The sequence below is a fragment of the Carcharodon carcharias genome, chromosome X (genome assembly GCF_017639515.1).
Source record: "Carcharodon carcharias isolate sCarCar2 chromosome X, sCarCar2.pri, whole genome shotgun sequence".
NCBI lineage: Eukaryota > Metazoa > Chordata > Chondrichthyes > Lamniformes > Lamnidae > Carcharodon > Carcharodon carcharias.
In genome coordinates this window covers 22,808,322-22,823,159 of record NC_054507.1, presented here as the reverse complement: position 1 = coordinate 22,823,159, position 14,838 = coordinate 22,808,322, and the positions used below count along the sequence as shown (strand labels likewise).

Here is a 14,838-nt window from a genome sequence, read left to right as displayed (position 1 = left end):
TTGGTCTTCACTAATATTAAACTTGCTTACATTTTTCATGAACTTCAAGACTTAAAAAAAAATACCAATGTTCTTTTTCAATCAAAACAACCTATTAGATATTTCAAGCATAAGATTCTATAATTAACAAACATGTTTTAAAAAGCAGGTTATAAATTTAATGTAACTGTTGTAAAGCATAGTCAAATAAGCTCATGATGAGATCCCACTTCTAAATAGGATTTTTTTGCCAATTAATGAGTGGATTATTACATTCAAACCCCTGAATTTGAAGAATCATAGGAACAAATTTGAGTAATCTTCATTTGCATTTTTTTCCCAGATACCTTCCTGTCTGTACAGCAATTGTAGATATAGCCTCTGATCTATAATTCACTGCTCAGGGACATTAACAGCATTCATATTCTTTCAAGCACACCTTCAGTAACAACAGAGTAAATTTCACAATGTCACTTGGTGATAGGATAGTTCTTGTGTTGTAAACTCCTTTTTTAAAAATCTATTTATAAGGCTTGTGTTTTGAGTTCGATGGGATCACTCCTAGGTTCTTGTTGTCCCTCGGCTTCTGGGGGGTGAGCTCCTTTAAGAATAGCCAGTCTCTCTGAGAGACCTCTCATCCTGGGGAAGAGGATAAAATCGTACAGCAGTGCTGCTATAGCACCTCCTATCAGAGGACCTACCCAGAACACCTGCAAAAGAACAGAAATAACAACATTGAGACATTAATAATATTATCTAATTTGAATTGAGCACTTCCCATCAATCTTTTACTTTCTTAAAGCTTATGACAACTAGGGTATCGTTCCATAAATGCTGACATCCCAACAGTACCTCGTCCAAGTGGCTAATTTTGTGTGTAAACCTAGACAATGATGGTACCAGGCTATTGTACTATGGAAGCATTACAGACAAGTCAGATCCTGTGCACATATATGCTTTCCTGCAAGGATCACTTGTAGTGATTAGCAGAAATTCTGACTATTTTTCTTCATAGTTTGAGGATGCTTGACATCCTGGCTGCAATCAGCTAACTTGGCTTAAACCATAAGAGCTTAATGATCTGATGATTCAGTAGCTATCCTGAGTTAAGCATTTTTAATATATTTTACACAGGTTTGGCACAGTATAACACTGGCAAGTAAAGACGGTACAACTGCATCAATTTAGTAGAACATTGAAAAGAAGTGGCTGTGAAAACCAGGACAATCCTTTGTTCCTTCCCTCATCCAGCCAAAGTAAGATTTTTTGATTTCGCCCAATGTCTGCAAATATACACATTGCAGTTTCTACAATAACATCCATCTTTTTCACTGCTTTATAATTTATTTAAATACTTTTTGTAAAGTTAGTAAACAAATAAGGTTACCTTCTACCAGACCACTTAGTGATCCAGTGAGATTTTTTCTTTTCTCATGACAGGCTTCCTTATTAATTCCCTAAATGAGATTGCTAACTTAGTGACAATTTGTGCTGAATTATGGACAATTTTGGTTTTTAATTAAAACATAAATCCCTCTTTAGAAGTTTAAAGCCCAGGAGGAGGACATTTAGCTTTTTAAATGAGTCTTTCAGGTTACTTGAAAATCATAAGTGTGCTTAAAGAGTAGACTTTATTTAGATGGAGAATAGCTTGCTAACTGGTATATAGGGACTTATATAGAACTTTTGAAATTTCTGAACTGATACATTCTCTGAACTGCAGCAAATACATGTGCAACCTTTAAAAGAGCTTCACAATGGAGCATAAGATCAGCTGCACACTAGGACACAACCTCATTAAAGAAGTAGCCTTGTCCTCATTATAATAAATTGAAATCCTTGAGCTGTATTTGAAGAATCCTTGGTCATGGGTCAGAGTGAAGGGTAACTTACTCCTTAAAGTTCTCGGGGTACAAAAAACCCCATGGTTCCTAACTTGGTGTGTTCTGGTTAACTGGCTGGTGATTGAAGCAGTTTTGTTGCATTTTACAACAGTCTCTCATATTTTCATTTTTCTTAAGCAAGTGTTCTTTGTTCAGTTGCCCTGTATGTTAGCTGAATTCAGTTTGTTCTTACCCAGTGATTTCCAAAGTTTCTAGTAAGCACGGCTGGTGCAAAGGATCGGGCTGGATTCATTCCACATCCTGTGTAATACAGCTGGAGAAAACAAAAGATAGCCTGGTATTATTCCAGCCAGATATAAGTTCAAACAGAACAGTTGTTTTAAATCAATTCTTAAGTGGTGCTAATTACAGCTCAGCACCACCTGACCATCAAGCTTATTTCCCTGTTTTGATTTCAATAGTCAGGGCTAAACAAGTATGAAAGGAGAAAAGACCATTTGCCAATCAAACCTAATTTTTTCAGTAGTCCATGGAGTCCGATTTGACTTTTTGGCAACTGTTCATTCTGTCATAACCTCCCCCAAGCTTATTTATCTCTCTGCTTTACAATCATGGATAAAACTTGTAATATGACAGAATTGGGATTAGGATTGATACAGTAAAAATCAATTAAATTTGCCTAAAAGAGGCTGACGCAAGTATAATGGCCAACTGGGTGTGATACCTGTCTTTGCTTGATGTTCGTGCGTGTGTACTTTCCAGCATGAGTTGCTGAATAGTGATCAAGAGCATAAGCCCTGGGTAGCTTATTTTCCCTTCCTAGCCCAGGGTTGAGTGGGGGTTCTGATGGCCAATTTTAGCACCTCAGTTGTGCCCTGCCTGAGATAGGCTAACTTAGTACACACAGGGCATATTTTTGGTCTGTGTAGCTCCAGTACCACACCAACATGGCATTTAGCACATATGATGTTAGGAGAGTACTCATTACCTTTTAGTCCAGTGTTGACTCTGCTCTATTTTAAAATCTAGTCCTTTTGGTAAAGCTGAGGTAGAAATTTGCAGACTTACCCCAAAGAAGTGACCCACGGTGAGAGAAAAACCAATGATGATAGCTGCTGAGCCCATGAATCCATTTCTGCGAATGTCTGTTGTGGCAAAAATACAGAGAACGAACTGAAGGGTAAGGAATATCTCCACAGCTGTACCCTGGCCAAGACCCACTCCAGCATGCAGCTAAAGAATAAAGAGAAATGGAAAATCATAACAGACCAGAAATAAGTTGAGGGAAATATTTACACATGTCTTAGAATACCTTAATTCCTTTGCCTGCTGACAAAATCAATGAACCACACAGGCCCATAAAATTCTACAGCCCTCTCCCCTCCCTTTTGTACCTGGGGTGAGCTCATTCTACAGTTCGATTTCCATCTAAAACCTCAGGCACTTTAACATTTAGTGGATGCTACTTGGCATAAAGGAGTGCAAACTTTAAAAAAGTGACTTAGTGAGCAACCATTACTGGATCTAACTGTCATTACTTCAAGAGCCAAACAATCAATGCACTGCAGTAACTCATCAAGGCTCCTTCGACAGTACCTTCCAAACCCGTGACCTCTACCATTTAGAAGCACAAGGGCAGCAAATTCATGGGAACACCGCCACCCCTCCAAGCTACACACCATCCTGACTTGGAGCTATATTGCCATTCTTTCACTGTCGCTGAGTCCTGGAACTCCCTTCCTAACAGCACTCTGGGTCTTCCTATACCACGTGGACTGCAGCGGTTCAAGAAGGCAGCTCACCACCACCACCACCTTGAGGGCAATTAAGGTTGGGCAATAAATATTGGCCTAGCCAGCGATGCCCACATCCCGTGAATGAATTTATTAATGAAATAACCCAATTGAGTATATTTTGAACACTGAAGCTGGGCTCACTCAGTTTTGTTTCCCCAATCTCCGTAACATCTCATTCCCACCCGTCCTTTTCTGAATCAAACATCTGCTAATCAAGAACAAGTAACGTGTCTATTGGGCTGAGAATTTACTTTGAATTTTAGTGCTCATCAAGTTGAGGGACGTCTGTGCTGGATAGAGAATGGAACTGTTCCACTTTTAAAACTAGTTTTTAGCATCAAACATCTGAGTAAAACCAAAGCACTGTCTACTTTTCCCCAATATCATGACTTAACCTTCAAGCTCAGAAGAGCACCATGAAATACACCAATTGTTTTCTTTTATTTTCCATACACTACTTTTGCACGGCCTCTCTGAGTGAGAATAGCAACTTGTGCTAAACTAGGTGTAATTTCGAGTTGTGGAACCATGTTCACGTGGAACTGGATTGAGACTGCCCAAACTTCTTTCAAATAGGATTCTTGCAGCTAACACTGCAATGAGTCTTGATTTCAGGGAGAAGAAAGCCTTATTTTAGGGGACAAAATTAAATAATTAAAAAGTAATGCTTTAACCTACCTCCCATCATGAAGAGTTGAATTATGATCTCCTTCCACAACTGTCAAGAAAAATCTATGCCTGTGAACTTAACACTGGAATAATGTATTACACAATTAACTAGGGTTTTCTTCAGCATGTAGGAGGCTTATAACATCCTAGAATTAAATCACAATCACAATGAGTTTTGCCCAAATATCTAAGAACTTTTATGCTTAACTTTTTTAATACCTGTCTTCTGTGAAATCCTAGTCACTTCCTAATTTCCATTTACCCATATAGTCCAACAAAATATTTTTGAGGAAAAGTTGCGTTCTTTTCTAATCATGTGCTTAAAAATTCACATTTTTCTTGCAACTGATATCAAAGGTTCATTATGACTAATTATTCTTCATTAACATCTGCCCACTCCTTATTCTCTTGTGCACTCTACAATATATAACATTTTAAGAATAGGAAATGGAGCCAAAAACACATTGTTTAGAAAAACCAGATGGTCAAAGGATGAATTAGTAAGGCACATGTAGTTCTCTCATTGGATATTCACACTATGTTGCAACATATAAACAATAACATTTATGCCTGTCATAAGCTTACTGTGCATGTATCATACAACAATGTTTTAATAGGAGACCCACCCCTTTTTTACATATGCTGTTTTCTTGGCTGAGGTACACATCTGAGATGCCAGGCATTTTGCAACCCCTCATTAAGATATTTTATTCTAACAAATGCTTTGCTACAGCAAGCAGCCCACGGCAGGAATCAGTGGCACGTTAAATTGGAAATCCAGTGATCCAAATAGATATGAAAATAAAGACTCTCATTTTCCTAGTGCTTTATTATATCTCAAAATATATCTCATTGTTTCACATATAATGAACTATTTTGAAGTTCAGTGACCTATTATGCAAGCAAATACAAACAGCAAGATCCCACAAACAATAATGTGATGAATGATCAGTTAATCTGTTTGGGGTGGAGTTGGTTGAGGTAGAATGTTGGATAGGATGTGGTGAACTCCCTGGTCTTTGAATATTGCCATGGAATCTTTAGCATCCATTTGAATCACCAGAACAGGTAGATGGGCCCGTGTTTAAGATTGAGTGGGAGACTTCAGGCTCAGTAGTAAATATTTAGATTTGCTTTACTTCAAACGATATTGGTCTGAAGTATCCTGGCAGTGTGCAGGCCAAGGAGCAACGCGTAGTTTTCCATGTTTTATCAGAGTAGTTGATTGGTCTGCATAGACGGGCAAAATGCATTATTTTTTGTAACACTTGAACCCGCAGCTTATAGCTAGAACTAAAAACTGAATAGTACTTAATGGTATTGTTATTTCATTTTGACTTTTCAAATTTGGAGGTGTTTTGGAGAATTGTCCTGTTTATGGTCATTAAATCTGGTAGGGATCCTACAAGTTTGTTACTAAACTACGCATTTGATCCTGAAAAAAAAATTCAATTAATTTTCAGTGATCTTGTGGGAGGTGTCCAAGTCCTAGTGATGGATTATGCATGGATTCCTGTACAGCCTAGTGGTAAAAGATGCAACTGAGTCCTGGCAGGCTGGCAATGGATGTTGCAGCCAGTCCTTGGTGGGCTAGTGGCCAATAGTACATTTAATCCATGCCAGCTCTGCCAGCTGTTTTGGATTATATCTTTATTGTTGATACACTAGTGGTGAATTATGCATCCGTTTGTTGGAAGATGAATTGCGACCTGTGCCTGTGCTGTCTGAAACTTAGGCAGTCAGCTGAAGGAAGGGTAGTGGATATCCATGTGAATCCTGGGAAGTGGGGAAGGTGAGAAGCTCCACCCATTATTTCTGGTAGCCAAGAAAGACTCACAATGAGATCAATTTACAGTTCCAATCCCCAAATATTCAAAGTTTAGGGCACCAAATTCAAAACCTGAAAGCATCTTGAATACTTATTACTGAAAAGTAACACAAAGATAATACCTGATGTGATTGAACTGCTTCTTTTAAAAGAGACACTTGTACCTTGTATCTTGCACCTTATCATGTCTTTCAGATACATCTCAAAGTGCATCATATACAATGAAGTATTCTGAAGTCAATTGATTTAGTAAGTAGGCAAATACAGCAGCAATTTTGTATACATCAAATCCCTAAAATGCAATAAGATCAACGACCAATGAATTTATTTTTGGCGGTGGTCTGCACACACCAAGATCCCACAAACAGCAATGAGAGCAATGACCAGCCAGTCCAATTTGGTTGTATTTAGCGCACAATAAAATCCCACAAACAGAAATTGGAGTAATGATCAGCTAATCGGTTTTGGCGATGGTTTGTGCAGCACAAGATCCCAAAATCAACAATGAGACCAACCACCAGCTAGATTGCTTTGGTGTTTTGCGCGCAGCAAGATCCCATAAATAATAGTGAGATCTATGATCACCTAGTCTGTTTTAGTGGCGCTTTGCGCACAGCAGGATCCCAGATGTATCAATGAGATCAGTGGCCAGCTAGACTGCTTTGGCGGTGTATTGCATAGAGCAAGTTCCCACAAACAGAAGTTAGATCAATGACCATCTAGTCTGTTTCAGTAGCGTTTTGCGCACAGCAAGATCCCACGAGCAACAATGAGATCAGTAACTAGTTGGTCTGCTCTGATATTTGGCGCACAGCAGGATCCCATAAACAATAGTGAGATCTATGATCACGTCTGTTTTAGTGTTGTTTGCGCAGAGCAGATCCCACAAACAAGTCAGATCAATGACAACTGTAGTCTGTTTTAGTGATGTTTGCGTACAGCAAGATCCCACGAGCAGCAATGTGGCCAGCTAGACTGCTTTGGTGTTTTGCGCACAACATCGCATAAACATGAATGAATCAGTTACCATTTAGTTTGTTTTTGGTGCCAGTTTGCATACAGCAAGATTCCACAAGCACCAAAGAGTTGAATGACCAGTCCTCCCTCCTGTATGTTTGGTACTATTGGTTGAGTATAGAATGTTGGCCAGATCGCGAGGAGAACTTTACTCTTCAAATAGCGGCATGGGATCTGTTCGTCTAAACTGTACACCAGCCGGAATTGACACTGAGGCACACTACCATTTGCAAGGGAGCTGGCACTTTTTTTTTTTACCGATTGCGTCCACAGTCTGAATACACTGACTTCAAATGTACACGTTGCCGCGTTCACCTTGACCAGGTGTTGTGTTAGAGACCCTATTCGTATTGCAGCCTTTATTCTGGGATAAATCAACTGCAGATGCTAAACCAGCCAGTTATTCGTTTCTAACCAGTAAATATTTATTTTCCTGGAGAAAGCAGTTGATATGCTAGAACACTGATGGTCCGTTTGCAATGCCTGTACATTTGCTTTGTAGCACTGCAAAGGGTGGACAAAATGTGGTTCTACTTGAAACCACATGAACTTTTCCCAAGTTATTCCGATACCTGTACCTCCACAACTGACCGAACCATAAAATTCGTGTTAAGTGCAAACCTTGGCAAAATATCTTTCTTAGACTTGATACCAGACTGGGAGATTGGAGTCTTCTCTCTGAAGTGTCCAGAGGTCTTGCCATGACAATTCACCTTCTTACCGGAAAGGTTTAACATGTCTACATTAGAGGGAAGGGATGGGGAGGAGGGTGGGTTTTTTCCACATGCCTCCACCAGGCACAAAACTTTACCTGTGACTACTGGCATCTGTTCATCACGACCGTGTCACTGAACTTTAAAGGTCCTACTGTTACCCATGCAGATCCCTGAGCCATACCACAATCACTTCAAACGAGCAATGCAAACGTGAACACTATATAGGGAGCTTTTAATTCAATCAGCTGTATCTCCAGAACTTAATACGAATTCACAGCTGAGTGAAGCTTTGCTTTTGCCTCTTGTTTTTCTTAAACTTTATTTTCCAGCAATTTACAAGAATAACAAATGTATATAACATCGAAAGCACCACGTGCTCCCTGTCACACCTGCTAATATCTCAAGCAAACTCGAGGAATTTATAAACCGTTGGATAGATTTCTAAAACCTTGAAAATGTCTGGGCCATAGGGTGGTACATTTAACCCACAGGGCCTTCATTTAAAATAAAATTCTTAAGCAATGTTAGCGCGCCTGATAAAAGTAACACTCCAAATAAAACCATAAATGAACAAATTCAGTTATGTTGTATATGAATTGAAACATAAATTAAGACTTTTCCTTAAAATGATCTATCGTTTGACATCAAATTGATGGAGTATTCTCTAAGGCTGCCATGTTGGTTTAATCGAATAAATATCAATCTCAGAACCACTCACATCAGCGAAACGCCTCAAAACACGCTAGATATTCAGCTTACATTGTAAAGCAATAATCACGAAAGACTAATTTCAATAATCGTTTGTAAAAAGCAAAACGAGCATCGGTCTACGTTTGAGGGTTAACCAATTAAATACTTGGCACAGATTTTCCCTTTGTCACATTGGACCCTGGATAAAGGCTGGAGTTGGACTGCATTTTATACAAAACCGACACCTATGAGATAATCTCATAGAAGCAGGGAGGTTTTTAATGTAATTTTCTAAATATACGGCTCTTCTGTCTTTACATATCGAAACTGGCAGATTAAAATGAGAACAGTAAATGCAACCGAAGTCTAACTGAAGGCAAGACGATAACCCTTCCATTAATCTCATGCTCCGTTCTCTCCATTGTCACCTTGTTTACAATACCTGACTTTTGGCATTCTCATCGTTCAATAAATTTCATTGAATTAAATCGTATCGATCAATCAAGGAGCTCCACACAGAGAAATCCTGGACTCTTGTTCCGCTTGTATTTTTAAATTAATCTTAAATTATGGCTGAATTGAGTACTGTAAATAGCTCCAGGGATAAAACCATTGATAAATATTACCATATTTCAAAAATGAGGTGTTACTTGTACGTCGAATTGATTTGTCAAGGGTATCAGATCAGCCTTTTGAGACAGTGTAAGGTAATTTATTGCAGTGTTTTACAGGTTTTCAGGAAATGAGGAACTTAAAAAATTTGAAATGATTTATTTACGTTTTGTGAACAAAACCTCATTTTATTTCGTTTAATTCCCAGTGAGTGGCCTCCTAATTTTCCTGGCTATCTCTGGATTCTAATTTTGGACGATTGTTTCAATCCCAAAGTCCAGACTGATTCAGAATTCGGAAACTTCTTGAATATGTTCTCGAGAGCAGCAATTCCCGTTTTCTCTTCGTTCACCCCTTTGACTCAAGAGTTCACACATTCAGCACTTTGACTCACAGTAGACTAAACAAATATTTATTTAAAGTGTAGTAATCCCATTTAAATGACGAGAGATTTGAAAAGTAAACTGAGCGACTTTTCAACACCTTCCATCCCCGCACTCCAAAATCTTTCAAAAATAATATTAATGTGAAGTGTCAATTTATCTGGCTTGTTCACTGTTATATTTCCCTGTCACTACAATTACATTAATTCCCACGTCCTCGTTCTTATAATATCGGCTGGAATATGACTGATATATAAATATTATATAAATATTACTCTATATTCAAGTCAAATATATTTTAGACACCCTTGCATTTATTGTTTCCAAAAACGTTTTAACAGAGTTCCAAATGTACTTTCTTTCAAACATTAAGTTGCCAATTAGATAAAGTTTATTTTTTACAGCAATTTAATTTAATTGTATAGATCTTCGATTAATATGTCTTACATCCTTAATACGTTTTTTTTCAAAATGTGTTAGTTACCTCAATCCATTTTCAAAGATATTTCAGAACTCGAGCCTGCTGTTTCAATAAACGATACTTTTAAAAGTCAAATTTTGGTCTTTACACCCAGTATATTTTTAAATGCCTAGTTACTCTTTTCATACTTTGATCTTCCAGGACATCTGCCGTTTTTCTTACCACTTTAATATTTGCTTTCAAAGTAAGGTTTTAGTTTGTACAGATTCATATTTTAACTTTCTTTTTCTTCATAAGTGCACGTTTGCCAACATATTTACCGTGTTGAGCCCCAGGTTGCCCCGTACCGAGGGAGGGGTGACCCCATACAGCACAGCTGCCCCCGCCACTGCCCCCAGGAGCTGAGCTACTATGTACATTACACAGCGGAATATGCTCAGTTGCGCCCCCAGCAGATAGGCGAAGGTAACGGCCGGATTGAGGTGTGCCCCGCTGACATGTCCAACCGCCTGTACCAGGGCAGCCAGGACAAAGCCAAAACCCAAAGAAACCAGCAGCACGTTCATGGGGCCCGGAGACCATCGCATGGTAAAGCCCAGTCCAAAAAACACGAAGAGCATGGTGGCAAAAAACTCTGCAAAGACTGCCCTCCAAAAGGAGATAGATTTTAGCTCCCACATCATTCCAGATCTTCCAAAGAGCAGAATGTTAAAAAAAAACAGAAAATAAAAAAAGTGATGAAATTGTCTCCTGACTCCTCAAACGTTCCCCCCAAAATTTAATTGCACAGAATGAAGTATTTATAGGGGACTCTGAATCTGACAACATTATCTGGGGGAGGGACCTGTCCAGTTTGTCACTGCATTTAACTGTTTCATCTCAGGACACTGGTCATATTCCAATAATTTATATTTCTAGTATTCTCTGTCTGCAATCGACTATAAACTTGATAACTATGTCAAAAATACAAGAATGATTAGGAAGGCAACGAGGAGCCACAAATGAAATGATAAAATGTGAAAATAAATATTCCAAGTATTCTACAGACACCTGAATAGCAAAAGGACAACTGATAAAGAGATAAGGTCACCAAGGGATGCACGAGATAAACTCTCAGGCAATGAGAGTGAAATGTCAAAAATAAAGACATTTGAGATAGAAAGGAAGGACATAATTGATAAACTAGGCAAACTTTAAGAGGATAAAAACCCCCGTATTGCATCCACGCACACTAAAGTAAGCCAGGGAAGAGATAGAAGAGGTACGAGATATATTTAACAGCATAGTGTCAGAGGACTGGTGGACAGCTAATGTTACTTCTATATTCAAAAGGGGAAATGGAACAATTCCTGGGAACTATGGACCAGTTAGCATTACGTTGCTGATAGGAAAGATATTGCTATGTTGACTCAAAGATATAACAAAGAAACATTTAAAAAATAAATAATAGCATGGATTTCAAAAGGGATGGTCATGCTTGACCAACTTTATTGAATTCTTTGAAGGAGTAACAAAGAGTAGACTAGGGTGATGCAGTGGATGTAATCTAAATGGACTTTCAAAATGTCCTCAATAAGGTATAGCATGGTAGACACATGAGTAAGGTCAGAGCATAGGGGACAAGTAGCAGAATGGATAGTAAGCTGGCTACAAAATCAAAAGCAAAGAGTAGGTATAAAGATGGTCGCTCAGATTGGCAAAAGTTGGGAAGTGGTATTTTATAGGGAATGGTGCTGGAACCACTGCTGATCAGCACTGATATCAATGATTTGGATTCCAGAATCAGAAGTACTACATTATCAGCCAATTTGGTGTCATTTGCAAATTTTAAAGTTAATGTTGAGGAAGACTGCAACAAAATACAAGAAGACATTCACAAACTTGCAGAATGGGTGTCTAAATGGAAAATTAATTTCAATATAGATAAATAAGGTTGTACATTTTCATAGGAGGAATAAGAAGGCCAAATACTCCTTGAAAAATAATATTCTAAATTGGGTAGAAGCTCAAAGGGATCAAGGGGTAGAAATTCACCTTAAAAGTAGCATCACAGCTCAACAAAGTCATAAAATTGCTAACATAGCACTGGAATATATTTCTATAAAAATAGAATTCAGAGGCAGAGAAGTTATATTAAACTTACTTAAAACCTTGATGTGACCAAACTTATAACAGTATGCACGGTTCTAGTTTCCATTTTACAAAAAAAATATAGAAGCAATGAAGAAGTTGCAAAAATGATTTTAAACTAAGACACTAGAGCTAAGAGGTTCTAACTATCAAGAAAAATGAACCAGGTGGGCTTCTTTTCTCCAGAAAAGAGCAGGCTGAGGGATGACCTGGTAGAGGTCTTTAAAATTATGAAGGGGTTTAATAGGGTAGACATAGAGATGATCTTTCCACTTCTGGGGGTGTTCAAAACCAGGTTCAATGAATATAGAGTAGTCACTAATAAATCCAATAAGGAATTGAGGAGAAATTAATTGGAATGAAGTTCAATCTCTACATATACTCCACTCTGAATTTATGTCAGCTGTGGTTCAGTTGGCAGCACTCTCACCTCTGAGTCAGAAGGTTGTGGGTTCAAGTCCCACTCCAGAACTTGAGCACAAACATCAAGGGCGGGATCTCCCGGTCCTGCCTCAAGTCAATGGACTTCTGGCTGGGGCGCTGCCTTGCCCACAGTGGGTACTGCCCATCATGGGGCCAGAAAATCCCAGCCCAAGGCTGATATTCCAATGTAGCACTGAAGGACTGCTGTACTGTTGGTGGTGCTGTCTTTTGGTTGACATTAAACCGAGGCCCTATCTGCCCTCTCAGGTGGGCATAAAAGATTCCATGGCACTATTTTGAAGAAGAGTAGGGGAGTTATCCCCGGTGTGCTAGCTAATATTTATCCCTCAATCAACATCACTAAAACCAATTATGTGATCATTATTGCATTGCTTTCTGTGGGACAAAAACAGAATTACCTGGAAAAACTCAGCAGGTCTGGCAGCATCAGCGGAGAAGAAAAGAGTTGACGTTTCAAGTCCTCATGACCCTTCCACAGAACTGAAGGAAAGGTCATGATGACTCGAAACATCAACTCTTTTCTTCTCCGCCGATGCTGCCAGACCTGCTGAGTTTTTCCAGGTAATTCTGTTTTTGTTTTGGATTTCCAGCATCCGCAGTTTTTTGTTTTTAGCTTTCTGTGGGAATTTGCTGTGTGCAAAAATTGGCCACATTTCCTACATTACAACAGCAACTGCACTTCATAAATACATCATTGGCTGTAAAGCACTTTGAGACATCAGGCGGCCTTGAAAGGTAGTATATAAATGCAAGTCTATCTGGAGTTTGTTAAATAATCTCTACATACTCCACTATGAACTGTTCAGTAATCTTTACATATACTCCTGTCTGAGCTCTGTTAAATAATCCTCAGTACATATTGAGGTGTGAACAAGTAGATATTTACGGGCACAATTTGTTATTTTAAATACTGTAATATTCTCATTTGTAGCAACAGGTTGATCAAAAACGCCAAATAACACAAACTTTCAGCATTGAAAAATGTAAATAAACAAAGCTGCATCTTAATGATCAGAGGGATAGGGAGGTGTCAATTCACCATCCAGTGTGCCTTTGCTTGCAGGGTTAATACTGTGACGTGTTGTGGGAGGCGGGGATTTGCTCACATACACCATTACATAACAATTGGAAACTTTTCTGGTTAATACTGCCATTGTCCTGGAGGATTTAGTAGGATTTGATACATTAGCCCAGAAAAAGTAATTTCATTTTCTGGAGTTCCAACTGCAAACGCTTCGAAACCATGGATTTGAGAGTTTGAATGTAACTGAGTATTTGTATATTTGGGAGATTGTGAATGCAAAGTAGTGTAAACCTAATGTGAACATAGCTTTGCATACTGTGTATATTAGTGACTGAACAGAAGCCTTGAAAGAGTATGTATGTTGAGGCAGGGGGTTTTAGAAATACAAAATACAGTATTGTTGTGCACATTACATTGAGAGGAGGATATTGTTCTCTCTCTTCAGGTGTTGTCCCCCTCTTTTAAATCTGCTGTCACCACCCTCTCCTCAAATAAAACAATCTTTAATCCAATTGTCCTTGAAAACTATCACCCCATCTCCAACCTCTCCTTCTTCTCCCAATTCCTTTAATGTGTTGCCTCCCAAATCTGTTCCCATCTTTTCTGGAAATACATGTTTGAATCACTCCAAATCAAATTCCTGCCTCTGCCACAGTACCAAAACGGCTCTCATCAAAGTCACAAATGACATCCTATGTGACTGTGACAAGGGCAGCAGATGCATGGGAACACCACCACCTGCAAATTCCCCTCCAATCCACTCACCATCCTGACTTGGAAATATATCACCGTTCCTTCACTGTCACTGGGTCAAAATACTGGAACAACCTTCCTAACACCACACGGACTGCAGCAGTTCAAGAAGGCAGCTGACCACCACTTTCTCAAGGGCTATTTAGAATGGGCAATAAATGCTGCCCAGCAAGTGACGCCTACATTCCATGAAGGAATATTAAAAAAAATGCAGTACTGGTAGGCCTCCCACAATCTATTTTCCATAAACTTCAAGTCATCTAACACTCTGCTGCCCATTTCTTAACTGGCACCAAGTCCCATTACCCTAAGACTTCTGTGCACACTGACTTATATTGGCTCCTGATCAAGTAACGGCTCAGTTTTAAAATTCTCACCCTTCTTTTCAAATTCCTCCATGGCCTTGCCTCCTCTCTATCACTGGAATCTCTCCCAACTCTCCAGGATATCTGCACTCATCTAATTCCAGGCTCTTGCGTAACCCCAATTTTAATTGCTCCGCCATTGATAGTGATCCCTTCAGTTGCCTAGG

The 14,838-nt window shown here is 39.0% G+C and overlaps 1 protein-coding gene across 1 annotated transcript; it reads right to left on the bottom strand.

Moving 5' to 3' along the window:
* Positions 1 to 503: 503 nt before the first annotated feature.
* LOC121273177 (lens fiber major intrinsic protein-like) lies at positions 504 to 10,638 on the bottom strand. The gene is made up of 4 exons (XM_041180161.1): positions 10,276 to 10,638; positions 2,892 to 3,056; positions 2,056 to 2,136; positions 504 to 689 (listed from the first exon to the last, which is right to left on the bottom strand). Exons 1-4 carry the CDS (start codon positions 10,636 to 10,638, stop codon positions 504 to 506), a joined length of 795 nt encoding a protein of 264 aa, XP_041036095.1.
* Between the last annotated feature and the right edge of the window lie 4,200 nt (positions 10,639 to 14,838).

What these genes read in the sequence shown, in the direction of transcription:
- LOC121273177 (XM_041180161.1), bottom strand. Translation starts at nt 10,638, where the DNA reads ATGATGTGGGAGCTAAAATCTATCTCCTTTTGGAGGGCAGTCTTTGCA. An exon ending in GCAACCTGGGGCTCAACACG is followed by an intron (nt 3,057 to 10,275) that starts GTAAATATGTTG and finishes TTTATTCTTTAG; the next exon opens with CTGCATGCTGGAGTGGGTCT. An exon ending in CCGTGGGTCACTTCTTTGGG is followed by an intron (nt 2,137 to 2,891) that starts GTAAGTCTGCAA and finishes TGTTTTCTCCAG; the next exon opens with CTGTATTACACAGGATGTGG.